The 20,740-nt window shown below is 37.8% G+C and overlaps 1 protein-coding gene across 1 annotated transcript; it reads left to right on the forward strand.

Annotated features, from left to right (window-relative positions):
- The first annotated feature begins 7,872 nt into the window (after nt 1–7,872).
- Nucleotides 7,873–18,454, forward strand: FAM171B (family with sequence similarity 171, member B). Its single transcript, XM_009696293.1, has 7 exons — nt 7,873–8,100; nt 8,824–8,916; nt 9,204–9,362; nt 10,949–11,116; nt 15,655–15,771; nt 16,580–16,703; nt 16,979–18,454. Exons 1-7 carry the CDS (start codon nt 8,061–8,063, stop codon nt 18,312–18,314), a joined length of 2,037 nt encoding a protein of 678 aa, XP_009694595.1. The 5' UTR covers nt 7,873–8,060; the 3' UTR covers nt 18,315–18,454.
- The last annotated feature ends 2,286 nt before the right edge of the window (nt 18,455–20,740 follow it).

A 20,740-nucleotide genomic window follows, 5' to 3' on the forward strand; every position in this document is an offset into this window, starting at 1 on the left:
TGGTCTTACCTGTAAAATATATAACACTTTTCCCAGTATTTCAGTATATGGTCAGCTTCTCCATACTGTTCGATATGATTTTATTATAACATGAAACTGTATTTTGGATCTGTTTTGAACTAAATGAATAATTAGTCTTTGAGCTACTAATTTACTTAGAACCTTGAAGTTTGCTGTGGGTCATGTGCTAATTTGCCACAGGCAATCCCCTGTAGTTTTTCAGTCTGCTAGATTTGAAGTCTCCGTTTAAAGTGCACATCCCGATGGGTTTAATTCAATGCGTTTCATTTTATGTAATGCATTTATCACTCTCTTTCTAATTTATGAAGCATGCAAAAAACCTTATCTTCAGAAAAGTATTGATCTTTCCTCATGATCAGCGATCTCATGGGCTAAAATATTACGGGGAGTCGCCATCACAGAGATTACTCCAGGATGGGATGAATGCTGTGAGGGAGGAGACTGAGCAGAGCCCTGCGAAGAAAAGAGCATGGAGAAATAGGAACTGGGAAAGGCAGTTTTCAGAAAGCAATGAATGAGCAGAAAGTGATGGGAGCAAGGATGACATGTTTTTCTTTGAGATTACAGTAGATCGTTGGGTTTACATCTTTCCTACGTTGCTGTTTTGTTCAGCTCTTAAAAGCAAACGAATCCAGTTGTTTCAAGAGATGCAACCTGGTCTTGATTTGGATCTGAAGAATCAGGATAGTGTGACATGTTTTCTGGAGTACTATTTGTGTTTTTTCGCAGTAAGGTGGGAAGAAGAAGGGCCACCTGAAGACTAGTATGTGCTGGAGTAATGCCTTTATTGACATGGATGAGTTTCTAGTAAATAATTTCCGGGTTTTTTTTCCTTACCAATGTACAGATGCTTAAGGACTCTGGCACTGTGGTCTGCGTGTGCCTATCACAGCATATGATATTGAAGTGAGGAAGTATTTCTCTGTATCTGAAATAAAGCTTCATTTGAAGTGAATGTAAAAGAAAACGTTTGGAAAGCTCTCTGAGTCAGAATATTCACCCCCCCTGCCCAGCAAAAGCTCACCAGAATAGCCTGATGGGTGACAAATCCCCCCCTTAGGTAACAGTGTGTTTGAATTTTTTCTAATTTCTAATCTGTTACAGTGTCTGTTGAATATGAAGCAAGTTCTTACTGGAGACATCTAGATTTGACTAGATAGGGTTAAACTGTCCCTTGTAAAATGACTGTAACAGCTTTCCCTGTGTAAAAGCCACTGTTTGTCCCCCTCAGGGTCTAGCCTTGGCTCCTTCATAACTGGGATTTTGTTGAAGGCTTCTGTGGAAATTGGTTGACCAGAAGTAGGGCAGTGGGAATACTGTGGTGTCCTACTTTCCCAGACCCTGTTTTGCTGCTTTGTCCCTGGAAGTCAGTAATGTATTCTGTGCCACTGCAGAGATTTTTGCCAAAGCTGCTCTTTTAAATATACATCTTAATGTTCAATTTTGCATGGAAATGTTTTAAGGGAGTGCAAGCTGCAGAACTGTACTGTATAGATTATATGGTGGTATTACCTCCACAGGATTGGCTATTCATATGCAAGTGGAGCAAATGTTGATTAGCTCTGGGCTCCAATTTGTTTAGTGTTTTTTACAGTATCTGTACATTGCCTAAAAGCAGTTTTCTGGAAGTCTCTATAGTTGAACACTATTGAAGAGCACCCTTGACATATGTCAGTAAAATGTCAGTATCTTCTTTTTCTGAAGTGCATTTCAAGGAGCAGTCCATACTTGCTTTAAAATTAATCATGCTGCTATTTTGCTTAAAGATCAATCTAAACAAGGGCAAGTTTTAGCTATCGCTGTAACCGAAGTCTGCCCTTATGCACCCACATTCTTTACTGGTCACTTCATTGTTATAGTTAGATACTTGGCTGTTTGCTAACTGGATGGAAGTTTTAATTGCCAGAGTGATTCTGGAGAGGGGTGGTACAACTTTTAACCTTGTGCTAAGTGCAGGAATGAACTGTGTCAGCTAGTTGTCAACTTTCAAGTGTTTCCTCTTTTCAGTGAGGTAGAATGATTATATTTGTTATCCTACATGTGTGTTGTTCTTATCTAAATATTAAGGTTCTCTTTTTCCAGAGAAATGGACTTTTACAGGTGGTTGGGTGTGTGTTTGCTGATTTCCTCAGACCTTTTGTGACCTGTGTGAGGTTCTTTGCTTCTCAGTTCAGTTATAATGTGTTGAAAATAGAATGTGTAGATTGTACTTGTAACTGATTAATAAAGACAAGGTTAAAATTGCAGAGGGTGAAATATTTGCAGTGTGTTTTGCATTTTAGTAGTATTCCTGTGTCATTTTAGGGAGGAAAAATAATTTTTAGCATTTATTTTATGCTATTATTTTAAATCAGAGGATCAGCATATAAACAGCATATAAACATCTTTATAAATAATCACATAATTAGTCTTTAAATGAGATACTTTGTAACCAATTTGGAATATGTAGAACTATTTGTGTAGAATTGGAAATGTCTTTATACATGTGCATGCCCATCTGTATCTAGGGTCTATAAATGACTGCGTGGAGTAAGACAGCATAAAAGAAGACCGATAGCTAGCAAATGAAGAATATATTAGGATGTAGGGGTTATTAATGAGATTTGCAGGTTATTTGATAGCTATGAGAAGCATAATTGAAAACTGGTCAGAGAGCTTGTCCTAGTATCTGACAATAACTGTCAGAATATAGCCATAAAATAGTTAATGGAGTTTAAGGGTCACCTATTATGTCATTTTAATGCACTATGCAAGGCAGAAAAATCTGTACTGTGTCAATGCATTGTACCTTAATAAAGAACAAAAGGTAACCGCAGACTGATGGTGCGCTGTGGTGAGGAAGGCTTACTTCAGCATTAAATCATTCCCGTGTCAGTTAGTTGCTGCCACAACTCGCCTTCATGTACATGGATTTTTAATGAGCTTTAAAGGTATAATAGGCTTTTACTTTTTATAGGTACGCTTTTGTAGTTTGTCACTGGCATAACTGTAGTTTTAAGGAAATTTTAAGAAGTAATGATTGTTTTTTGTGGCAGGAGGATTGCTTTTATATGACCTTTTTTTTTTTTACTGAAGCTAGATGTGTGTTAACTGTGTGAATTATATATTTCATTGATCATGCCCCTGCCCCCCCCTTGGTCATATCCATTGCAATACTGCATGTGTAGTAAAACCTGGTATTCTTAGAACACGTGATTTCTTCTTTACAGATCAGTGCACCTTTCATATCTCTAATTATATTAAGCTGAAAAATATGGTGTTCTATGAGTGTAGAAGATGGAAAAATGATTGTTCAGTCAGCTAAGAGCAAGCCAATTGCACAGCACACATTGTATCCGTCTGGTTAGCTGGGAGCACGGTAATACAGTGTAGGCAGTTTCCATATAACACATGTAAGCATGTGCCTTTTCTGGCATGGGTTTAAACATCTCTAGGCAAGGATGAAAAAAGTCTCCTCTGAAGGAACGAACTAATGAATAATTTAATTCTAGTTACTGTTCCCTCCACTCCATAAGATAATTGCTTAATTGGGTAGTTGTCTCTGTGTTTGAGAAGAGTAACTGCCTCCTTGGAGGTGTAGAACCTCTTCTGCTATAGGACCTTGGTGATAAATAGGAAAATGGATTTACGACTGGGTTGCAGAATGTGTAGGAATACTTCCCAAGCAGTGCTCTCTGCGTGTGTGTGTGCTGCTGTATCTCACAGTTAATGATACGTGTAGTTTGGAATGTATTGATGCCTGTAAGGTTGCTGCCCTTCACCGTGTTAATTAAACCTCAGATAAATATGGTAGCCAGTTGACACGCTTATCTGCAGGTGAAGAATTAAGAACAAATTACACAGCTGTATTATAAAGAGAGATTTTTTGCACTGTTAGGTTTTGTACCTGGCTTGCAATTCCAAGCAGTTCCTTGGCTTAATTCTGTGTTTAGGACAGTTCTGAGTTAGGACAGTGCTGAGAAGCCAAATTCCAGGCACTAGAAGTTGTTGCTCGAAGAAATGAGGTATAATTTTACTGGCTGTGACATTTCTGAAGTAGTGAAATGTGGTAGAAGGCCTTGTTTCCCTTGGTCTAAGTAACTGCTGCATTTATATGAACATTTATCAGCAAAAGTTTAAATGTCGTAGAAGCTGGCATTTCCAGTGGACTTGTCAAGAGACAAACCTCCCTTCCTCTGAGGCAGCACAAATCAAATTAGCTAAGACTGAGTTCTTTCTTCTAATTGTAGGATTTCTGTCAAAAGTATTTAATATTGACATACAGCTGACCCACTTATGTTTGGCAAGTGTTAGTGATCAGAAAAAAGCACAAGTTTCATCTATTGTTTATCAGCTTTGGTTTTGTTAAACAGTTAACCAACAGTTTGTTTATGTGTCTGAAATGTTTTTCAGTACATTTTGTTGTGATTAAAAAAAATCCTACCACAGTCTCCATCATATTTGAGACTTAAAAGTGTCCTTAAGGACTTGTGCGTTAAGATCTTTGTAAAAAGAAAAAGCAGGATTTTCTTTGCAAATTAATTTCATGAGTGTTAATATGACATAGGTAATAACGCTATTCCATTAAATATGTCTAATAAATTTGCACATTAAATGCATGCGATGCATGTGAGGGAGTTGGTTTGATGAGGCAGTTTGTTGAGGGATATCAAGTTTGGAAAGATACAGATCTGTTCTACATCTTGGATGACCACTGCATGCGTGGTCTGAGCTCTTAGGTCCTTGTGATTGTTTTGCTTCTAACTGGGCTGTTAGAGCTGCCCTGCTGTAGGATGCTCTGATACACTCCGCTTTATACAAAAGCAGAGTGAAATGTGGTGGAGGGGAGGAAAATTGTTGTTACTGTTGGATTCTGGCTTTTTTACCTGGGATTTTTTACATAACTGTCATTTCACTAGCATTTGGATTCAAAGGCATAATATTGTGTGCTCGCGTCTTCTGCACTGTTACTGTTGAAGCATGGAAGGATTTTTAAAAAAAAAATCTTTCCGAAATCAATACACACAAACTTCAAGTGGCTTGGTGGCAGAGTATATTCTGGTTGATATTAGAAAATCTGAATGATTTACTCGTCTATGTTACTTGCAGGGGTGGAACAACTCCCAGCTGATTGGCATACTTTCTTGTCAGGAAAACTCCTGTATATTAGCACAGAAGACAAGGCCAAAAGCAATGAGAGCTAGGGACTGAGTCTGCTTTAATCTTTGTCTTAATACTAGCGAGTGTGAAGTTAGCAGTTTTCACTTGAATACCTGCTACTTAATATGATAGTAATACGCAGGTAATTACTCTTTCAGAGCTTGCATTGTGTTAGACTCTGTCTGTTTTCACATAGGAGACCTTTGTCTTAGTAGCCCTCCCAGGATTTCAGTCTGCATTTATGACTGTGCTTCTGCATCTTCTCAACACCGTTTCAGGCAGAGTATCAGTTTTGGAAAATGCTGTGGCAATTTCTGAACCCATAGGAGAAAGAAGTAATGAAAGGCGAGCGTGACTAAAAGCAGCCAATGATATTTGTCAGTTCACTATGAGACAGAGTGAAAATAGCATAGCTTTCTAGATTTGTGCTTCTAAAAATGTGGGGTTTAATATGGCTGTAACTGAAAGAGATGGGAGGAAGAAATATTTTTGCACAAAGTGACCTTTGCATTTACTAACAGCTGGAGGAGGAATGTAGCGATTCCCCCACCTCTGTGTTTTCATTAGGCTTTTTGTTAGCAGGAAATAGAAAAATACACATTAAAAGGGTGAAATGATTGAAAGAAAGTGTCTTTCTGAGTACGTTCTTGGTTTTTATTTTTTGTATGATTTGTTTCAGCTGTTAATACTAGACTCTTTTTCTCCTGACTGGATTCCAGCTGTTAAAATACTAGTTTATACCAGGCATTTCTGGTAGAGGTTCCTACTGGCATGAGCTTGAATTTCATACTAGTGAATTTCTTATTTTTTAAGTACTATTTCACGAGATGCTCCTGGCTTCCAAGTGATTGCAGGATCAGAATATTGTACACAGTCTGTTTTCCCTATTTAGTAGCCTTTTAAGCAGTCATTGGCCAAGGGCAAATACCCATTTTCCAAGTTGTGAAAACCACTGGAATTATGCTAGTATATCTGTAACTGAATCAATGCCTGGAAGATCTGTTTAGTAGCCATAATTTGCTTACATGACATAAATTTTCTTTTAATCATTATGTGAATTAAAAAACCCTCTAGCAACAGCAATTTAAAAGCAATTTATTCTTGAAATATCATGCATGAGGAAAAAAAAGACTGATGACATTATTCTAAGATTATTGTACATTTTGTGTTTAATTCAGTCAAGTGTGTTTGAGTACCACTGGGATCTTTTTTTTTTTTTTTTTGAAAGTATGTATTTGTTTGCACAAGGACATGTAGATTTTTCTGTAACATTGTAGAGAATCAAACTGGCACGGCTGCTAAGTTTTTGCTGTGTACGCAATAAATAGGAATAAATTGAGGCCAATGTAGCTTTTGTTGTGTGCAGGTCATTTTTTGCTTGAATATATGGTATACTCCATGCATACAATAGATCTAAAGAAATACTTATGTCAGAGAGACCTAACTTGGATGTCTTTAGTATGTACTGGGTTTTTTTGATGGATTGCGCTCGGCTTCTCAAGGCCTTTTCATTTAAATCAAGGTCAAAAGTAGTAATCTCTTGGTGCGATGTCAATCTCAATTATAGAGGAGATAACATAATGAAATTGAACTACAAATTTATATAGATAAGTTTCAAACAAACTTAGCCTGACATTTGACCTAAATAGAAATTCATATTCGTAACTAATGTATTTGAAAATAGTTGGGTATAAAGTAATGCAGTGGTGTTGAATAGTAGTATATCTGTAACCAAAATACTGGATAATTGATGTTATTTGAACAGTGGTCCATAGATATTTTAATTTCTGATAATAACTTAATTTCACACTGGAAATAACATGGAATTCTGTCCGTTTTCATGTACCTGCTGCTTATGAAAAGACTCCCTAATAGTTTATTTACAATTGAGATGGGAGAGGAATTGAATGTAATTCACAGCATCTTAAGACTGTTGTTCAAGCAGACTTACTGTTTTTCAGCATACTGCTCAGTCACTGTAATTATGATCTCTGCAACACACTAGGTATCACAAAGGATTGTCAGATGGTCTAATTAGCAGTAGACAAATATGATTTAGAAGTTGCAATACAGAAAGGTGAAAACTAGACCAGTAGTGTAAATCTGGTGGGAAATTAAAATAGTCAAAGTGGATGCATTTGATTACTTCATAATAATTTTACACGTGTAAAAATAAATGTGTTATCACACAGTCTGTAGACATTAGGTTCTCTGTTTTTAGAAACTAAAGGTGCATCTTTAAATGTGTGACCCAAGCCAAGGGTTACACTTGGATAACAAGACCATCTGTATTATCAGTGTGATACTGCAGGGCACTTGCAAGGCACATTGAATCTCACATTGTCACAGATGCATTGTTCAAGCTTAAATGAAAAGGGGAAGAATTGCGTTGTAAATTTGGTTTGGTATGTGTGGTTTTTTTTTTTTCTATTTTTTTAGCTGATTAGGTATATTTGCTGAGTTTGGTAAACACTTTTTGGTATCTTTGTTCCCCACCTCAAGGTTTTTTGCTTCCTTCTTCTTTGTGGTATATAATTGTGTGATTACCCCTCCCTTTGGCCAGAGGTTACCCTCTGTTGAGACAGAGATCCACTGTACAGTGGATGAATAGCTGAGGCATAAACTCTAGGACTTCTTTGCAAATTTAAGTTACAGTCCTTTGTTGTGATGTACTATGACCTTCTGTTTTCTTCTCTCTGTTAATAGGATCTGTTTTTACACTGAAAGTTCAAGTAAATGACATCATCAGTCATCAGTACCTGCGACAAGCGGTTGTAGAAGTGTTTGTTAACTACACAAAGACAAATTCTACTCTTACTGGAAACAATGGAGCAGTATTAATAAAAGTTCCCTACAAATTAGGATTAAGCTTAACTATAGTATCATACAAGGATGGCTACATGTTAACACCTTTGCCTTGGAAGACTGGGAGAATGCCAAGTACGTAAGCGTCTTACAGTCCTATTATTAAACTGTATCTGTCGGTAATTAAATTTCTGTCTTCCTCAGCAGTATGGGTAGTTACTGTCAACTGAAAATGACTGAATGAAGTCGGTCAAGGGAGGTTGTGCCTGTCAATGCAGATGTAAGCGTGAATGATCTGTTAGACTTGTCAAAATTCTTATTATTGTGAAACAGAAAATAGCCCTTTTTAACTCTAAGTAGGTTATATTGTGATACTGTAAGTGTATTCTGAGAATTTTTTTTCCTAGACTTTATGAAGGGCAAATAATGTGTTTTGACAAAAAAATCATGTTGTCTTTAGTAATTCCTGGAGCGCCAATGCTTTGAATCCTGCATAACAGGTATAATCTGTTGTTGTAGATTCCCTTCAGTAGTATTTCCTCACAAGTTTTTCTGTTTAACTATTGCATGCTCTTAAAGTTACATGATTTTTATTTTTTTTTTAAAAAGAGATGGACTGTTAAGAATTGTAGCCACTTGTTAATCCATAGAAGGCGTAAGACAGTAGCAAACATACAACAGAGGTCTTCTTGCCTAACCGCTAGAATTCCTGCTCTGGACAACAGGAGTAATTTATTTATCCAGTATTCATATACTCTGTTTTTTCTAAGTGGTCTATTTACTATTCCTTCAGAATTGGAGATCTTACAGGATTTTTTTTCGGTTGCACAGTGTAACAGATATTATTATTTTTCACAGTATACTCGTCTGTGACTCTTTCATTGTTCCCACAAAGTCAAGCTAATATATGGCTGTTTGAAGATACTGTCTTAATTACTGGAAAACTGTCTGGTAAGTTCAGTGTGTGGAGACCATAATCTAAGCACTTTGTGACCATCTGTACACATACAAAAAATAATTCAGCATGTTCGTATTCTCATATAATACCTATGTACTCAAAGACAGATTTTCAGTTAATTGTGTAGCTATATGTGTGGCTGTGACAAGTGCTAGACTAGAAATACACGAACCATGCAGAAAATGGGTGAAAACAGGTTGTTATGCTAAACGGATTTCTGAACAGTAGTAAAAACACTGTATGTTTTACCATTGCTAAGGCAAAATGTTACTCTTTACAGATGCCAAATCTCAACCAAGTGTACAGTTTCCAAAATTTTTAGTAAAGCTTCCAACAAATCACCATATTACAAATGTTACAGCCTATCTGACAGTGCCAGAGCAATTTTTGAAAGTGGACAGCTTTCTCTATACAACAGGAATTCTTCTAAATAAATCAGGTAAGTAAATATGTTGTTTAAGAATTTTTTAAAAAGAAGAAATCTTCAAATTATAATGCATATGAGTGCACAGTGTTTCAGAAAAACATATGCTTAAATTAAAAGGGCCTGAACCTGCTTCCATTGCATTAAGTCACAAAGCTTTATTCTATAGGAGTAAGCTGTAAAAGTGTCAGGTAAGTGATGTTACTCTTTGTCTTGTTCCATGTAGTATGAGGACATATGTTACTACACTGAAATATTCCTTCAGAGTCTGCTTTATATATATATATATATGTGTGTGTGTGTGTGTGTGTGAGTGTGTATGTATATGTTCAGGATGTCACGAGACTGGAAGTGGTTTACTAAACACCTTAAAAATATGGTTATGGCCAGAGTGTAAACTAGGTGAACCTAAAGAAATTGGTGAAACCACAGCAGTTGACTTCAGCTGTGGGGTTTTCTGCATTTTTCACTAGAATAGTTGGTTCTAGGAGCTTTACCCCTAGCATAAAGATTGTATGGAAGCTCCAGTTTGGCATACAGACAGTTAATCTGCGTAAGGCTGTTTGAAACCAAGTAATCACGGTGTATACAGAGCACAATTGTAATAATTTTTTCTGTGCATCTGTTTCACTGGAGAAGCAGTAAGTGATTTCATGAGCTGTCATAACTCTGTTCATATGCAGTTGGATATTTTAGTATTTGTCATTCTATCAGATTTTTTAATTTATTTGCATAAATACAGTAATGTCTGATAGATGGTACTGTGTGCAGTTCCATCTTTCTTTTGTTCTTTTCTTTCTATTCCCAGTGGACCTGAAGGTATGAGGCTCTTAAATTCATTGTAGTGCATGAGGAGGCCACTACATGGCTTATTTGAACTTGTCATGCTCTCCTCTTTAATTTTCGTTGAATTAAAATCATCATATATATTGATGTCTTGACTTACATATTTTAAAACCTTTCTTATTTATTTTTCACCCCTTTAAATGTAAAGCATAAGAGAATAAGCAGTGTTTCTCCCCATCGAGTTTTCCTTTCAATCTGTCTGGCATGTGTTTTAAATTATTCATATTCTCCTGAAGGAATAGACTTCCTTTTAGGGTAGGTGGAAGCTAATTGATATCCAATGCACCAGGAGTTTTCTCACAACCAGCTTCTAATGTCTTGCGTAGATTTAACATTATTCTGGTACTTACCAATTCTGTTTCAGCTTCTTTCACCATCCTGTCATATTGTGCATTCTGGAGTATTTGCAAAATAGTGTAAGGAAAACAAAGGAAACAAACTTTCAGGCTGCATTGTAAAGCTTTGTATATGCAGTGTTTCCTTTAAGTGCTTTGACAAGCCTCATGATTAATTATTCAGTTAATTATAACTGCCAAATTAGAAAGTTAATCCTTGCAGGAAAGTTTGAGAGGACTGTTCAACTAAGGAGAAATGCAGCAGTCCTATTTACATATTCCTTCATTTTGATTCAATGTTATGTATATTACAATTATACAAAAAATTTTATATTATCTGTATTTCACATAGGTTAGCTATTTTGTCATCAAATTACAGTATGAATGGACAATTACAGACAAGATATTTCTCACATTCAGGTTTCAAAAGCATGGAATTAGCTCCTCTTGCTGCAATATGCGTGAACGTTCTTTTGACTGGGAAAGAACTGAAAGTAAATGGTCCTATTCAGATTACACTTCCTCTTCCCAAAAGTACTGTAAAATCAGGAGATGCTATACCTGCATGGACATTTGATATGAAAACTGGTAAGTGGGCTAAGTTCTTTGTTATTCTGCCTTTTTGGGCATATGACACTGTATGCCATGGAAAAGTGATGGCACTACTGTATGAGGTGGTGGTAAATAGTCAAAAACTTTATTAGGAGTTCTGTATTGTTTTTTGACTGAATAGCTTGAATTGTTCAAAATTTCCCTGCTTTCATTAGTTTAAAAAGCTTTGGTAAAATTCATTAGTATTTCTATTGAACAAACTTTTCATGTAATGGATTTTTATTTTCATGGGAGGCTCAGGATTTGGGGAACGTACATTGTACGTGATAAAATTTAAGCCTGGTAATTTTGTGAATCCCTTCTTAAAAGAAAACAAGTCAGAATTGAAGATCTGGATGCTTTGTTTCCTGGAGTATAGCTCTAAAGATCCTTTGATGCTACAACTGGAGTAGATATTACTTCAGTTAACAAAAGCAATTCAGAAAGTGAAGTGAAGGGGAAATAAGAGTTTTCAGAGGGAACAACATAGTTCTTACAGTATGCATGGGAAGAGGAGGCTGAGGTTTAGACATTCGAAAACTTTTGTCATCCCTTCATGTCTAATTTTAGTCAAGAGTGAGTAATGAGCTACATACACTTGCTCCATTTAGATGGAATCATAGAATGGTTTGGGATGGAAGGGACCTTAAAGATGATCTAGTTCCATCCAACCCCCCTGCCATGGGTAGGGACACCTCACACCAGACCAGGTTGCTCAAAGGCCCCATCCAGCCTGGCCTTGAACACTTCCAGGGATGGGGCATTCACAGCTTCCCTGGGTAACCTGTTCCACTGCCTCACCACCCTCACAGGGAAGAATTCCTTCCTTATATCTCATCTAAATCTTCCCTCTTCCAGTTCAAAGCTATTGCCCCTTGTCCTATCACTACATACCCTTGAAAAAAGTCCCTCTCCATCTTTCCTGTAGGCCCCTTTCAGGTATTGGAAGGCTACTCTAAGGTCTCCCCAGAGCCTTCTCTAGACTCTCAACCCCAACTCTCTCAGCCTGTCTTCCTAGGAGAGGTGCTCCAGGCCCCGGATCATCTTTGTGCCCTCCTCTGGACTCTCTCCCCACAGGTCCATGTCCTTCTGGTGTTGGGGGCCCCAGAGCTGAAGGCAGTACTGCAGGGGGGTCTCACCAGAGTGGAAAAGAGGGGGAGAATCCCTTCCCTTGACCTGCTGGTCATGCTGCTTTTGATGCAGCCCAGGTTATGGTTGGCTTTCTGGGCTGCTAGTGCACATTGCTGGGTCACGTTGAGCTTCTTGTCAACCAGCACCCCCAAGTCTTCCTCCTCAGGGCTGCTCTCAATCCATTCTCTGCCCAGCCTGTATTTGTGCTTGGGAATATCCTGACCCAGGTGTAGGACCTTGTACTTGGCCTTATTGAACTTCATGAGGTTCACATGGGCTCTCAGGCCTGTTCAGGTCCCTCTGGATGGTATCCCTTCCCTCGAGTGTGTCGACCGCACCACTCACCACTCGTTAAGGCAAAAAGCTGTTATTCAGCTGTTGGAAGTACAGGAGAGGAACCAGCTCTAACAAAGTATTGTTTACACATTCAAGAAAAAAACTGATCATTTTAATGGAGAACAATTGGGGAACGTTAATTTGAATTAAGAACATGTTAATAAAAAATTGGTTAGGTTGTCTCTTGGTGAAAAAAGTGAATAGAAGAAGTTTTGATGCAGAAGATTAAGTCTGCCTATACACCTAGAAGACTGCAGAGGGGTAATGCATGATAAGAGGTGGCATTCTTCATCAAAGAAGAGGTTTTAGTCTGACATGGAGAAATAGAGCAAGGGGGTTTAATTTCTTGCTGCCACAGCCACTTTTGCCAGCTGCTGTGCTCATCTGTACCTGTACTGAGCTGTTTAGACTCACTAAACAGAAGACTAGGTCAACAATGTTATTGAAACAAAAAGTTGACAGATCTAGAGCAGCTTGGCACAGGATTAGGTTACAATATAACCCAGTGTAAGGTGTGTACATGGGTGTTGAGGGGCTTACTCAACATATACCTACTTAGGCATGTTGGCCTTGAGGGTTGAGCAAGAGCAGGAGCATGGCATGCTGACCCAATGAAACCAATTAAGACAGTTGTTTTTTTCTGCTCAAATGGGGTATATTTTGATAGAGTTTCCATAAAGGTAAATTGTTTGTGATGGATGCTCACTGAGGTGTAATGTTCGCTTGGAGCCTTCGCTGCTGCTTGCTGAGGGAGAGGGCGAGGAGGACATTAGAGAAGGAGAGAGACATTTTGAGCATAACTCTAACTTCCACTTTTTCTTCCACTTCCTCATCTCTTCTCTACAGTAAAAATTTGCAACTGTGTTCATTGTTCTGGATGTTTGTTCTTAAATATGTTTCTTTTATTTTTACCTTTGATCTGACATGTGCAAGACTACTTTTTTCTAAGGTAACTGAGTAATAGCAAGGCATTCCTTGGCCAAGATTCTCGAGACTGAGGACAACTGAACACCTCAGCTCTCCAGCAAGCATTCGGGAGTGTCCATAAGTAGCAGTAGGCCCTGATGTGAGCTGAATGGAGGGCTACTACTGCACTGAATAATGAGGCTCTGGCATCCAAGATATTGCATGCAGGCTGCCCCCAGCAATACGTTGACACACACTTTTAAACTCTGAAGTCCTTGGGTAATATGTCATAACGATAATCAGAGCTTCCATGTCAGTATTGATAGTGATAAGGGAACAGGCCTGTGTTTGATGTTGTGTAGACTGATCCATATGCACTAGAAAAAAGGATAGAAACCACTTTCAGATGTCTGCTCTTGCGGAGTTCCCTGGAGTTACTTGAAGTGTAATAGTACTGAGACTGTTCTGGAAAATGAGCTTCGTAATTATATTCCAGCTGCTGTAAATGCGGAATTTGTTAATATATATTGAATGTGTCTTCCTTCTTACTAAATATTTTGCCTTATTCTTACTGAAAGTACTTTGTGGATTTTAATAGAAATAACAAACAGAAAAGCTAAGTTTGCATTGCAGCATTCACTTGGGAACAATATCCTTCTGTTCGAATGGCAGTAAATCATAGAGAATGTGTGCTTACTCATAAATTGCATTTTAATGTTTTTCTTAATACATACTATTTTCTGTGGTGTATATCGGGGGAAGATAAAATTTACTGGACAGGACAGCAAAGATTATATAGCTTCATAATTATAGATTTGTTCAGTCAAGGTGAAACTTCTGGAGACCTAGATATTTTTTTGCCTTTCATATGTGGTGTTTTGTGTTGGTTTTTATCTGCCTGTAAGTAACCCACCCCCTAGACTTGTAAATCAATAGTTTTGCAGTTTAGTGACATCTTGCCTGAGAGTTGACAGGACAGAGAATTTGAGGATATGTTGTTGTTACTTCCATATGAGAGTTAGGGACGGAAAACTCTTCTGGCTGGTCTTGCTCCTAAGTCTAGACAAGAGGTTTTCCAGGTAACTGAGAAAACTAAACTTTTTTCAGGGCTCTAGGTGGCGGCTGCTGCTGCTATTCCCCTTTGCCAGCCATCACAAGTACTGGGAGAAGGCTGCAAGTTTTACTGCCAAACAATATTTTGTGTGTCTGTGTGTGTGTCTGTGCATGCACGCATATGTGACATGTGTCAAGTACTCATCTTTACCTCCTGTCTGGTAGACATTTCCCTTTGCTGAAAGAAGGGTCCTGGAGGAAAATTGAAATTATAGGGCTTATATGAATTACCGTTTTTGCATACTTTGGTTATTGTTGTTTTAAAAAAGCTGGTGGTTCTCTCCTCAGTATTTGCAGTTTGAAAATGTAAGGTTGTTTGTATGAGGTGATTTTCTGTCTTTAGAATTTCACAGATGGCCCACAATAAATTTGTTCAAGTGCGTTAAGTATAATTCTATCTCTTCTACTGCATGCTTTATTAATTGTAGAAGCTGGCATACCGTAATACCTGTCCTTTGCATTGCCAAACAGATGGCATGGAATCTGTGTCCTAACAATAGACCTTCCTTTGGCTAACTGAACTGTTACTGCCTTGGGGCAGGGAGAAGGAGAGAAGCACTCAAGACATACATTGTTTATCCTATTGTAGTTTATTAGATTAAAATGCTTTCCCACCAGCTGCTGCTAATGTTAAACTTCTGTTCTTATGCTTCAGTTACCTTCATCTTGATTTTTTTAGTCTTGGCCTTCATACATGCTTAAGCTCGTATAATAGGATTTTTCAAATAATTTATGTCCATATCTACCGAAGACGTTTGTTAATAGAAAATGAATTATATTAAATTAATTCTGGTAAGTAATGTTGATGCTTTGTTTCAAAGTAAATGTCCACGCAAGGGTATTTGCGATGAAATTGTCAAGAGAGGCGACTTGCATGTTTAGCTAAAGTTGTGTAATAAATAGCACATAGGTCAGAAGTTTCAGTTTTTCTTGTGACCTTGTGTATTTTTGGTAATAGTTTAATTGCTAACGGTTTGAGGTATAGAAGAATCCTGCATGGCATGTACAATATTTTGGGATTTTTTTTTTTGGTTTTTGTTTTTTTTTAGGTGCTTGGGTAAGCCGTGGGCTAGGAATGGTAAAGGAAGCAGATGGTCAATTAGTATGGACATACACTGCTCAACACTTAGGCTACTGGATAGCAGCTCCACTGCCTGGAACACGAGGTATTGCAACAGCTGGCAAAGAAATTACTGAGTAACGCAAATAATGTATCACAAGGCTGGCAATTTTATTGCTTTGTTTAACAACAGAAAAAGAAAAAAGATGTGCAGTTTCAGCAGTTAGATGACTTTTGTTTGAATCCTGATAGTATGCTTTTGTGCATATAAACATTTCCTAAAACTTCAAATGCTATAGGGGGAATAGTCTAGACTTTAAACTTTTATGTTTATACTATCGCCATCTTTTGGAAGAAGACTGCAAGGGAACTGTGACTATGGAGAACTAAAAATCAGCGAGACTGTATCCCTTACTGTTGAGGATCATGTATGGCAGGAGGAAATACAACAAGAAAATTAGGCTTGGGTAAAACGGTCGCAGTGGATTCTGGTTTATGTAGACTTGTTACATGTTTTGCAAATTCATGTAAAGGGATGCTTATCTGAGAAAAATGATGTAAAAATTTAAAACCAGCACTTTCTGACGGAAGCACTAAATAGAAAATGTACATCATGTTTCTAAGTCAGTATGGACAGCTAATACAGATGTAATTTGACTGGAATTGAGTAGATGTCATAGTAAGAGTTTAGTACTTGAGATGAACCTTTGGAAATCCATTATATTGTAACCACTGTTTGTATGTTTTATAGCTTGCTGAAATAGCAAGGTGAAAAGGGAAGTATGAAAGTAGTGCCATAGGAACACAAAATCACTGGAAAAGTACAGTTGAATTTATTAGCTATAGCTCTGCATGTCAAGTGGAATTATTGTTTTTGAGAACTAATTCTTGTCTGGTTTTGTTTGACAATCTAGAATCCATTATTAGTGCGGTTTCCAAGGACATAACAGCCTATCACACAGTGTTCCTTACAGCCATACTGGGAGGTACTGTTGTCATTATCATAGGATTTTTTGCTGTTCTTCTTTGTTACTGCAGGTAAGCAAAAAGAGAAGCTCTAATAAGCTCACCGTGAATGGAATTTAAGGTTGATAAAATAGTCTTTGGATGTTGAGACTTGTTTCCTTAGCTAAACTATAATGTGAACCCTAATATTTCTTCAAAAATTACAGTTATTACAGAACTTCATGTTAAGTTTGTGACGTCACATTACACTATAACTTCTTAACCAAAATGTAATCTTCAGCTCTGGTAGTCAACAGTCTTGTACTTCCTAGTATGCTCTACAGTCACCTTGCATTTCTTTTGTATAGGGATAAATGTGGTCGGGCACGAAAGAAGGAAAAAAATACAACTAAGCTGGAGATCATAAAAAAAGACCAGACAACATCGACAACTCACATAAATCACATCAATGCTGTCAAAGGGTCTTTAAAGTTGGAGGATAAGTCACAGTTATATATACCGAAGACTTCTTCATACAGCCCTCAAAGAAGGATGTCCATAGACATAGGAGATGGAAAATCACGAGACAATTTTAAAATCTACACAGAGGATACTTCTTATCAGTCATCCTGTCAGACTGGTCAGTCAAGAAATGCAGCCCATTCGTTGGAGCCTAATGCTGGAGTTAGGCATTTACAGCAGCCGAAGCATAGTAACAGTACTATTACCCAGGCTCCTAGGGACATTCAAGACCAAAATGGATACCTTTCCCTGAAGGAGGATATGTACGGGCTTTCCCATATCCCAGAACATCTAATGCATATTTATAATCAACCTATTGCTATTCTTCAAACCTCTGACCTTTTCCACTCCCCAGAACAATTGCATCCTGCTAAATCGGCAACTTTGCCAAGAAAAGGACAGTTAGTATATAGCCCCATGATGGAACCCATGAATCGCGACAGTTACATGCAAACATTACCGAAGATGCCAGTGCACTCTCATCCACAGCCTTCTGTCTGCAGAGATGAAAACAGTACATTAGATAGTGAAGAGGGCTTACCTTCTCAAACGTCAAACTGGGGCCGGTACACTAATAGCTTACTGGAGTCTGTCTCTGTTCCTGGGACACTGAATGAAGCAGTTGTAATGACTCCGTTTTCATCTGAACTTCAAGGTATTTCAGAACAAACATTATTGGAACTCTCTAAAGGAAAACCATCTCCGCACCCTCGAGCATGGTTTGTGTCCCTGGATGGAAAACCGATCGCTCAAGTGAGGCATTCTTTCATAGATCTGAAAAAGGGCAGAAAAACGGAGAGTAATGATACCAGTCTGGACTCTGGTGTGGACATGAATGAGCATCATCCTGGTAGGAAACTGGAGAGAGAGAAAACTTTCATAAAAAATATGCCACATTCTAAGATCCTTTACTTGGAAGATTTGGATCTGAGTAGCAGTGAAAGTGGGACCACTGTTTGCACTCCAGAGGACCAGGCTGTGAGGCACATTATGGATGGAGGGAACGGGCCAGTGATAGAACAGGATGATGAAGAAGGTCTAAGAAGAAAAACTGTATCAGGAAGTCATGGGTCTGATATCCCTTCTGCTAAAAAAAGGGATAGACCGTCTATCATGAAAAGAGATAGCAAAACCAATATCTGGAAGAAAAGAGAGGAAAGGCCGCTTATTCCTATAAATTGAAACACAATGTGCTTTGTGTTGTTGCTCTCCCTGCTGGTTATTGACCTCTTGGCTGCTTCTGTAATTCTGCAGTGTTGGGTTTACAAGGGAAATGTTGTTTTCCAGTATCAAGAAAAATTAATATTTTTTTTTTTAATATACAGATTGAGTTACTAAACTTCAACTGGGCAATTGATACTCAATGTGAATTGAAAACAGGGAAATGCTACTAACAAAATTTTCCAGTTCCCAATTTTGCTGGCAGTATAGGGAAGACCCACATTTTAATTAGCCTGTCATTCTTGGATGCACTTCTGGGAATGCACGGTGAGAAATGTAGGCATGCATTTTAATTTTTTCGTACTTGTTGCTAATGCATTGGTAGACTAGTTAAAGCCATTCCTCAGCCTTATTCCTAATCGATGTGACCATCTGTACAGTATTTTATATGTGAACTTTTCTAGGGATCTGTTACTACTTCTTTGTATAATGTAAAGTGTTTCATCAGTTAGTCCCATGACACCAGCAGATGAGTTCTGTTGGATTTATCAGCAGAGCTCTATAACATTACTGCCCTCCCTGTGTACCCATCCATGTGCAAAAAGTTGCCATTCCACATAGCAGTGGCAGAAGGGGGAAGTATACAAGCTCTGTGGCTGCTGCAGTTCATGGTCCCCGCTGTCTTAAGATGTTGCCCATCTGCTTTGTTTTAATCTGCTTTGTTATGAGCCATGGATGTTGAAGACTGCCATCTGCTATGAAGTGTCCACATCCAGCAGATAAGGACTGGTTCTGGTAGCATTCGAAGCTGCTGTTACTGCTGGTCCCAGTCTCTTGTTTTCTTCTGCATGCTGTTGGGCCAGTTGTGCTCCACAACATAGTCTTGAATCCCTGCATATTTATAAGTTAGAGTTTGGCTCATAATGAACAAGTATGCAAGTTTAGACAAATTATGCCTTTGAAACAGTTTCTTTTAGCTGGAAAGTTCGGCACTGCTGCTTTTTATTTTATGTTTAAAAAAATGGAAGATCATCGGAGGTTTACGTGCCTACGTTTTGCCAGCCTGAGCTGCTTTTATCTAGGTTGTGCATCACAGAGGGGTTAAACAGGCTTTAAAAGTTGGGGGGATTTATGAGCATGAGAGAGCAGATTGCAAAATTTGGTTATAATGCAATATAAATACTACTTATAACTCATCTTAGAGTTAAATTTACCAAAAGTCATGAATGCATGAAATGTAACTAAAATATGTATAGAGGAAGGAAAAGGCCATCAGAATATTCTTTATTTTTAATGTTCATCTTGTCAAATTGAACGTTTAAACTTTGGCTAACAGAAAAGTAAATGCATCACTCAATGTGCTTTGTATAGTGCTTAAAATGTCTTTCTGTGGCTTTGAAGCCGTTTCCCTGATGAAATAACTTCCAGCATTTTGGCTTTGGCAGTTTGATTATAAATCATCCTAAAAAAGCTTTATAAGTGTTTCCCTTAGAGCTTGGTTAAGGTTCTGTACAAGACCCAAACATACAATGCCTGTATCTGAAATGTGGGGTGAGACGCACTTGGTTGTCTGCACTGTAGTACACTCAATAATTGGGAAATATCCTATGCAGCTGGACTTCTGGGAGTATGTACTCAGGAAACATTACTGTGAAATATGTCTGTTATGTTGGGATTGTCAGTTGTCTGGTCCTGTTTCTAAGAAAATGTGCAAGGTACCAGAATGGTACTAGCAATACATCAGTCCAACTTCTGGTGTGCAGGTGCTTCATGAACAAAATATGATGTTCCTGTTGAGTTCACAAATATGAAAGCGCAAAATAAGTTTGAGACAGGTGTGCAAAGAAGTCTATAATTAAATTGGCCAAGAGAATCAGAGGTGAAGATGGCTTGTCATACTAACATGCCTTTGGTACTCTTTTTAGGTAACTGTAATTCAGTTTTCCTATACTGAATATATTTTCACAGTACTTTTTTTTCTTCCTCTATGCAGTTCCATTGGGTTTTGTGTATGGCTAACTTTCTAGCCCCAAATACTGATATTTTCATCTTTTGCTTTGTTATATACATTAGTAGGAATTAATTTATATATCTTGCATAGGTACAGATTTCTTTTGAAAGCTGCTTTGACTTCTGAGGCTTAATGTTGCCCTGCTTTTAGAGTTGCATCAGTTCTAAGAACACTCTTCAAGAAGAGAATATTATATATTCTGTTGAACATAACAGAAAATCCCTGACAAGCTAATGGTTTTGAGGTGTTAATATTAAATTGATTTGTCTCTGCTTGAAATTTTGTTCACCTACAGTACCTTAAATATATTGCAGATTGTTCATTTTGTTTTTTCATTGTGTATACCAAAAAGACCTAATTCCTCAAACTTAGTTTATCGTTAAAAAATACAGACTACTGTAAATGGCTTTATTCAAGTGAGTTCAAAGGAACGAAG

Source organism: Cariama cristata, unplaced genomic scaffold (genome assembly GCF_000690535.1).
Source record: "Cariama cristata isolate BGI_N322 unplaced genomic scaffold, ASM69053v1 scaffold43462, whole genome shotgun sequence".
NCBI classification, from domain to species: Eukaryota; Metazoa; Chordata; class Aves; order Cariamiformes; family Cariamidae; genus Cariama; species Cariama cristata.

What these genes read in the sequence shown, in the direction of transcription:
- FAM171B (XM_009696293.1), top strand. Translation starts at nt 8,061, where the DNA reads ATGTTAACACCTTTGCCTTGGAAGACTGGGAGAATGCCAA. An exon ending in GACATTTGATATGAAAACTG is followed by an intron (nt 11,117 to 15,654) that starts GTAAGTGGGCTA and finishes GTTTTTTTTTAG; the next exon opens with GTGCTTGGGTAAGCCGTGGG. An exon ending in GTTCTTCTTTGTTACTGCAG is followed by an intron (nt 16,704 to 16,978) that starts GTAAGCAAAAAG and finishes TCTTTTGTATAG; the next exon opens with GGATAAATGTGGTCGGGCAC.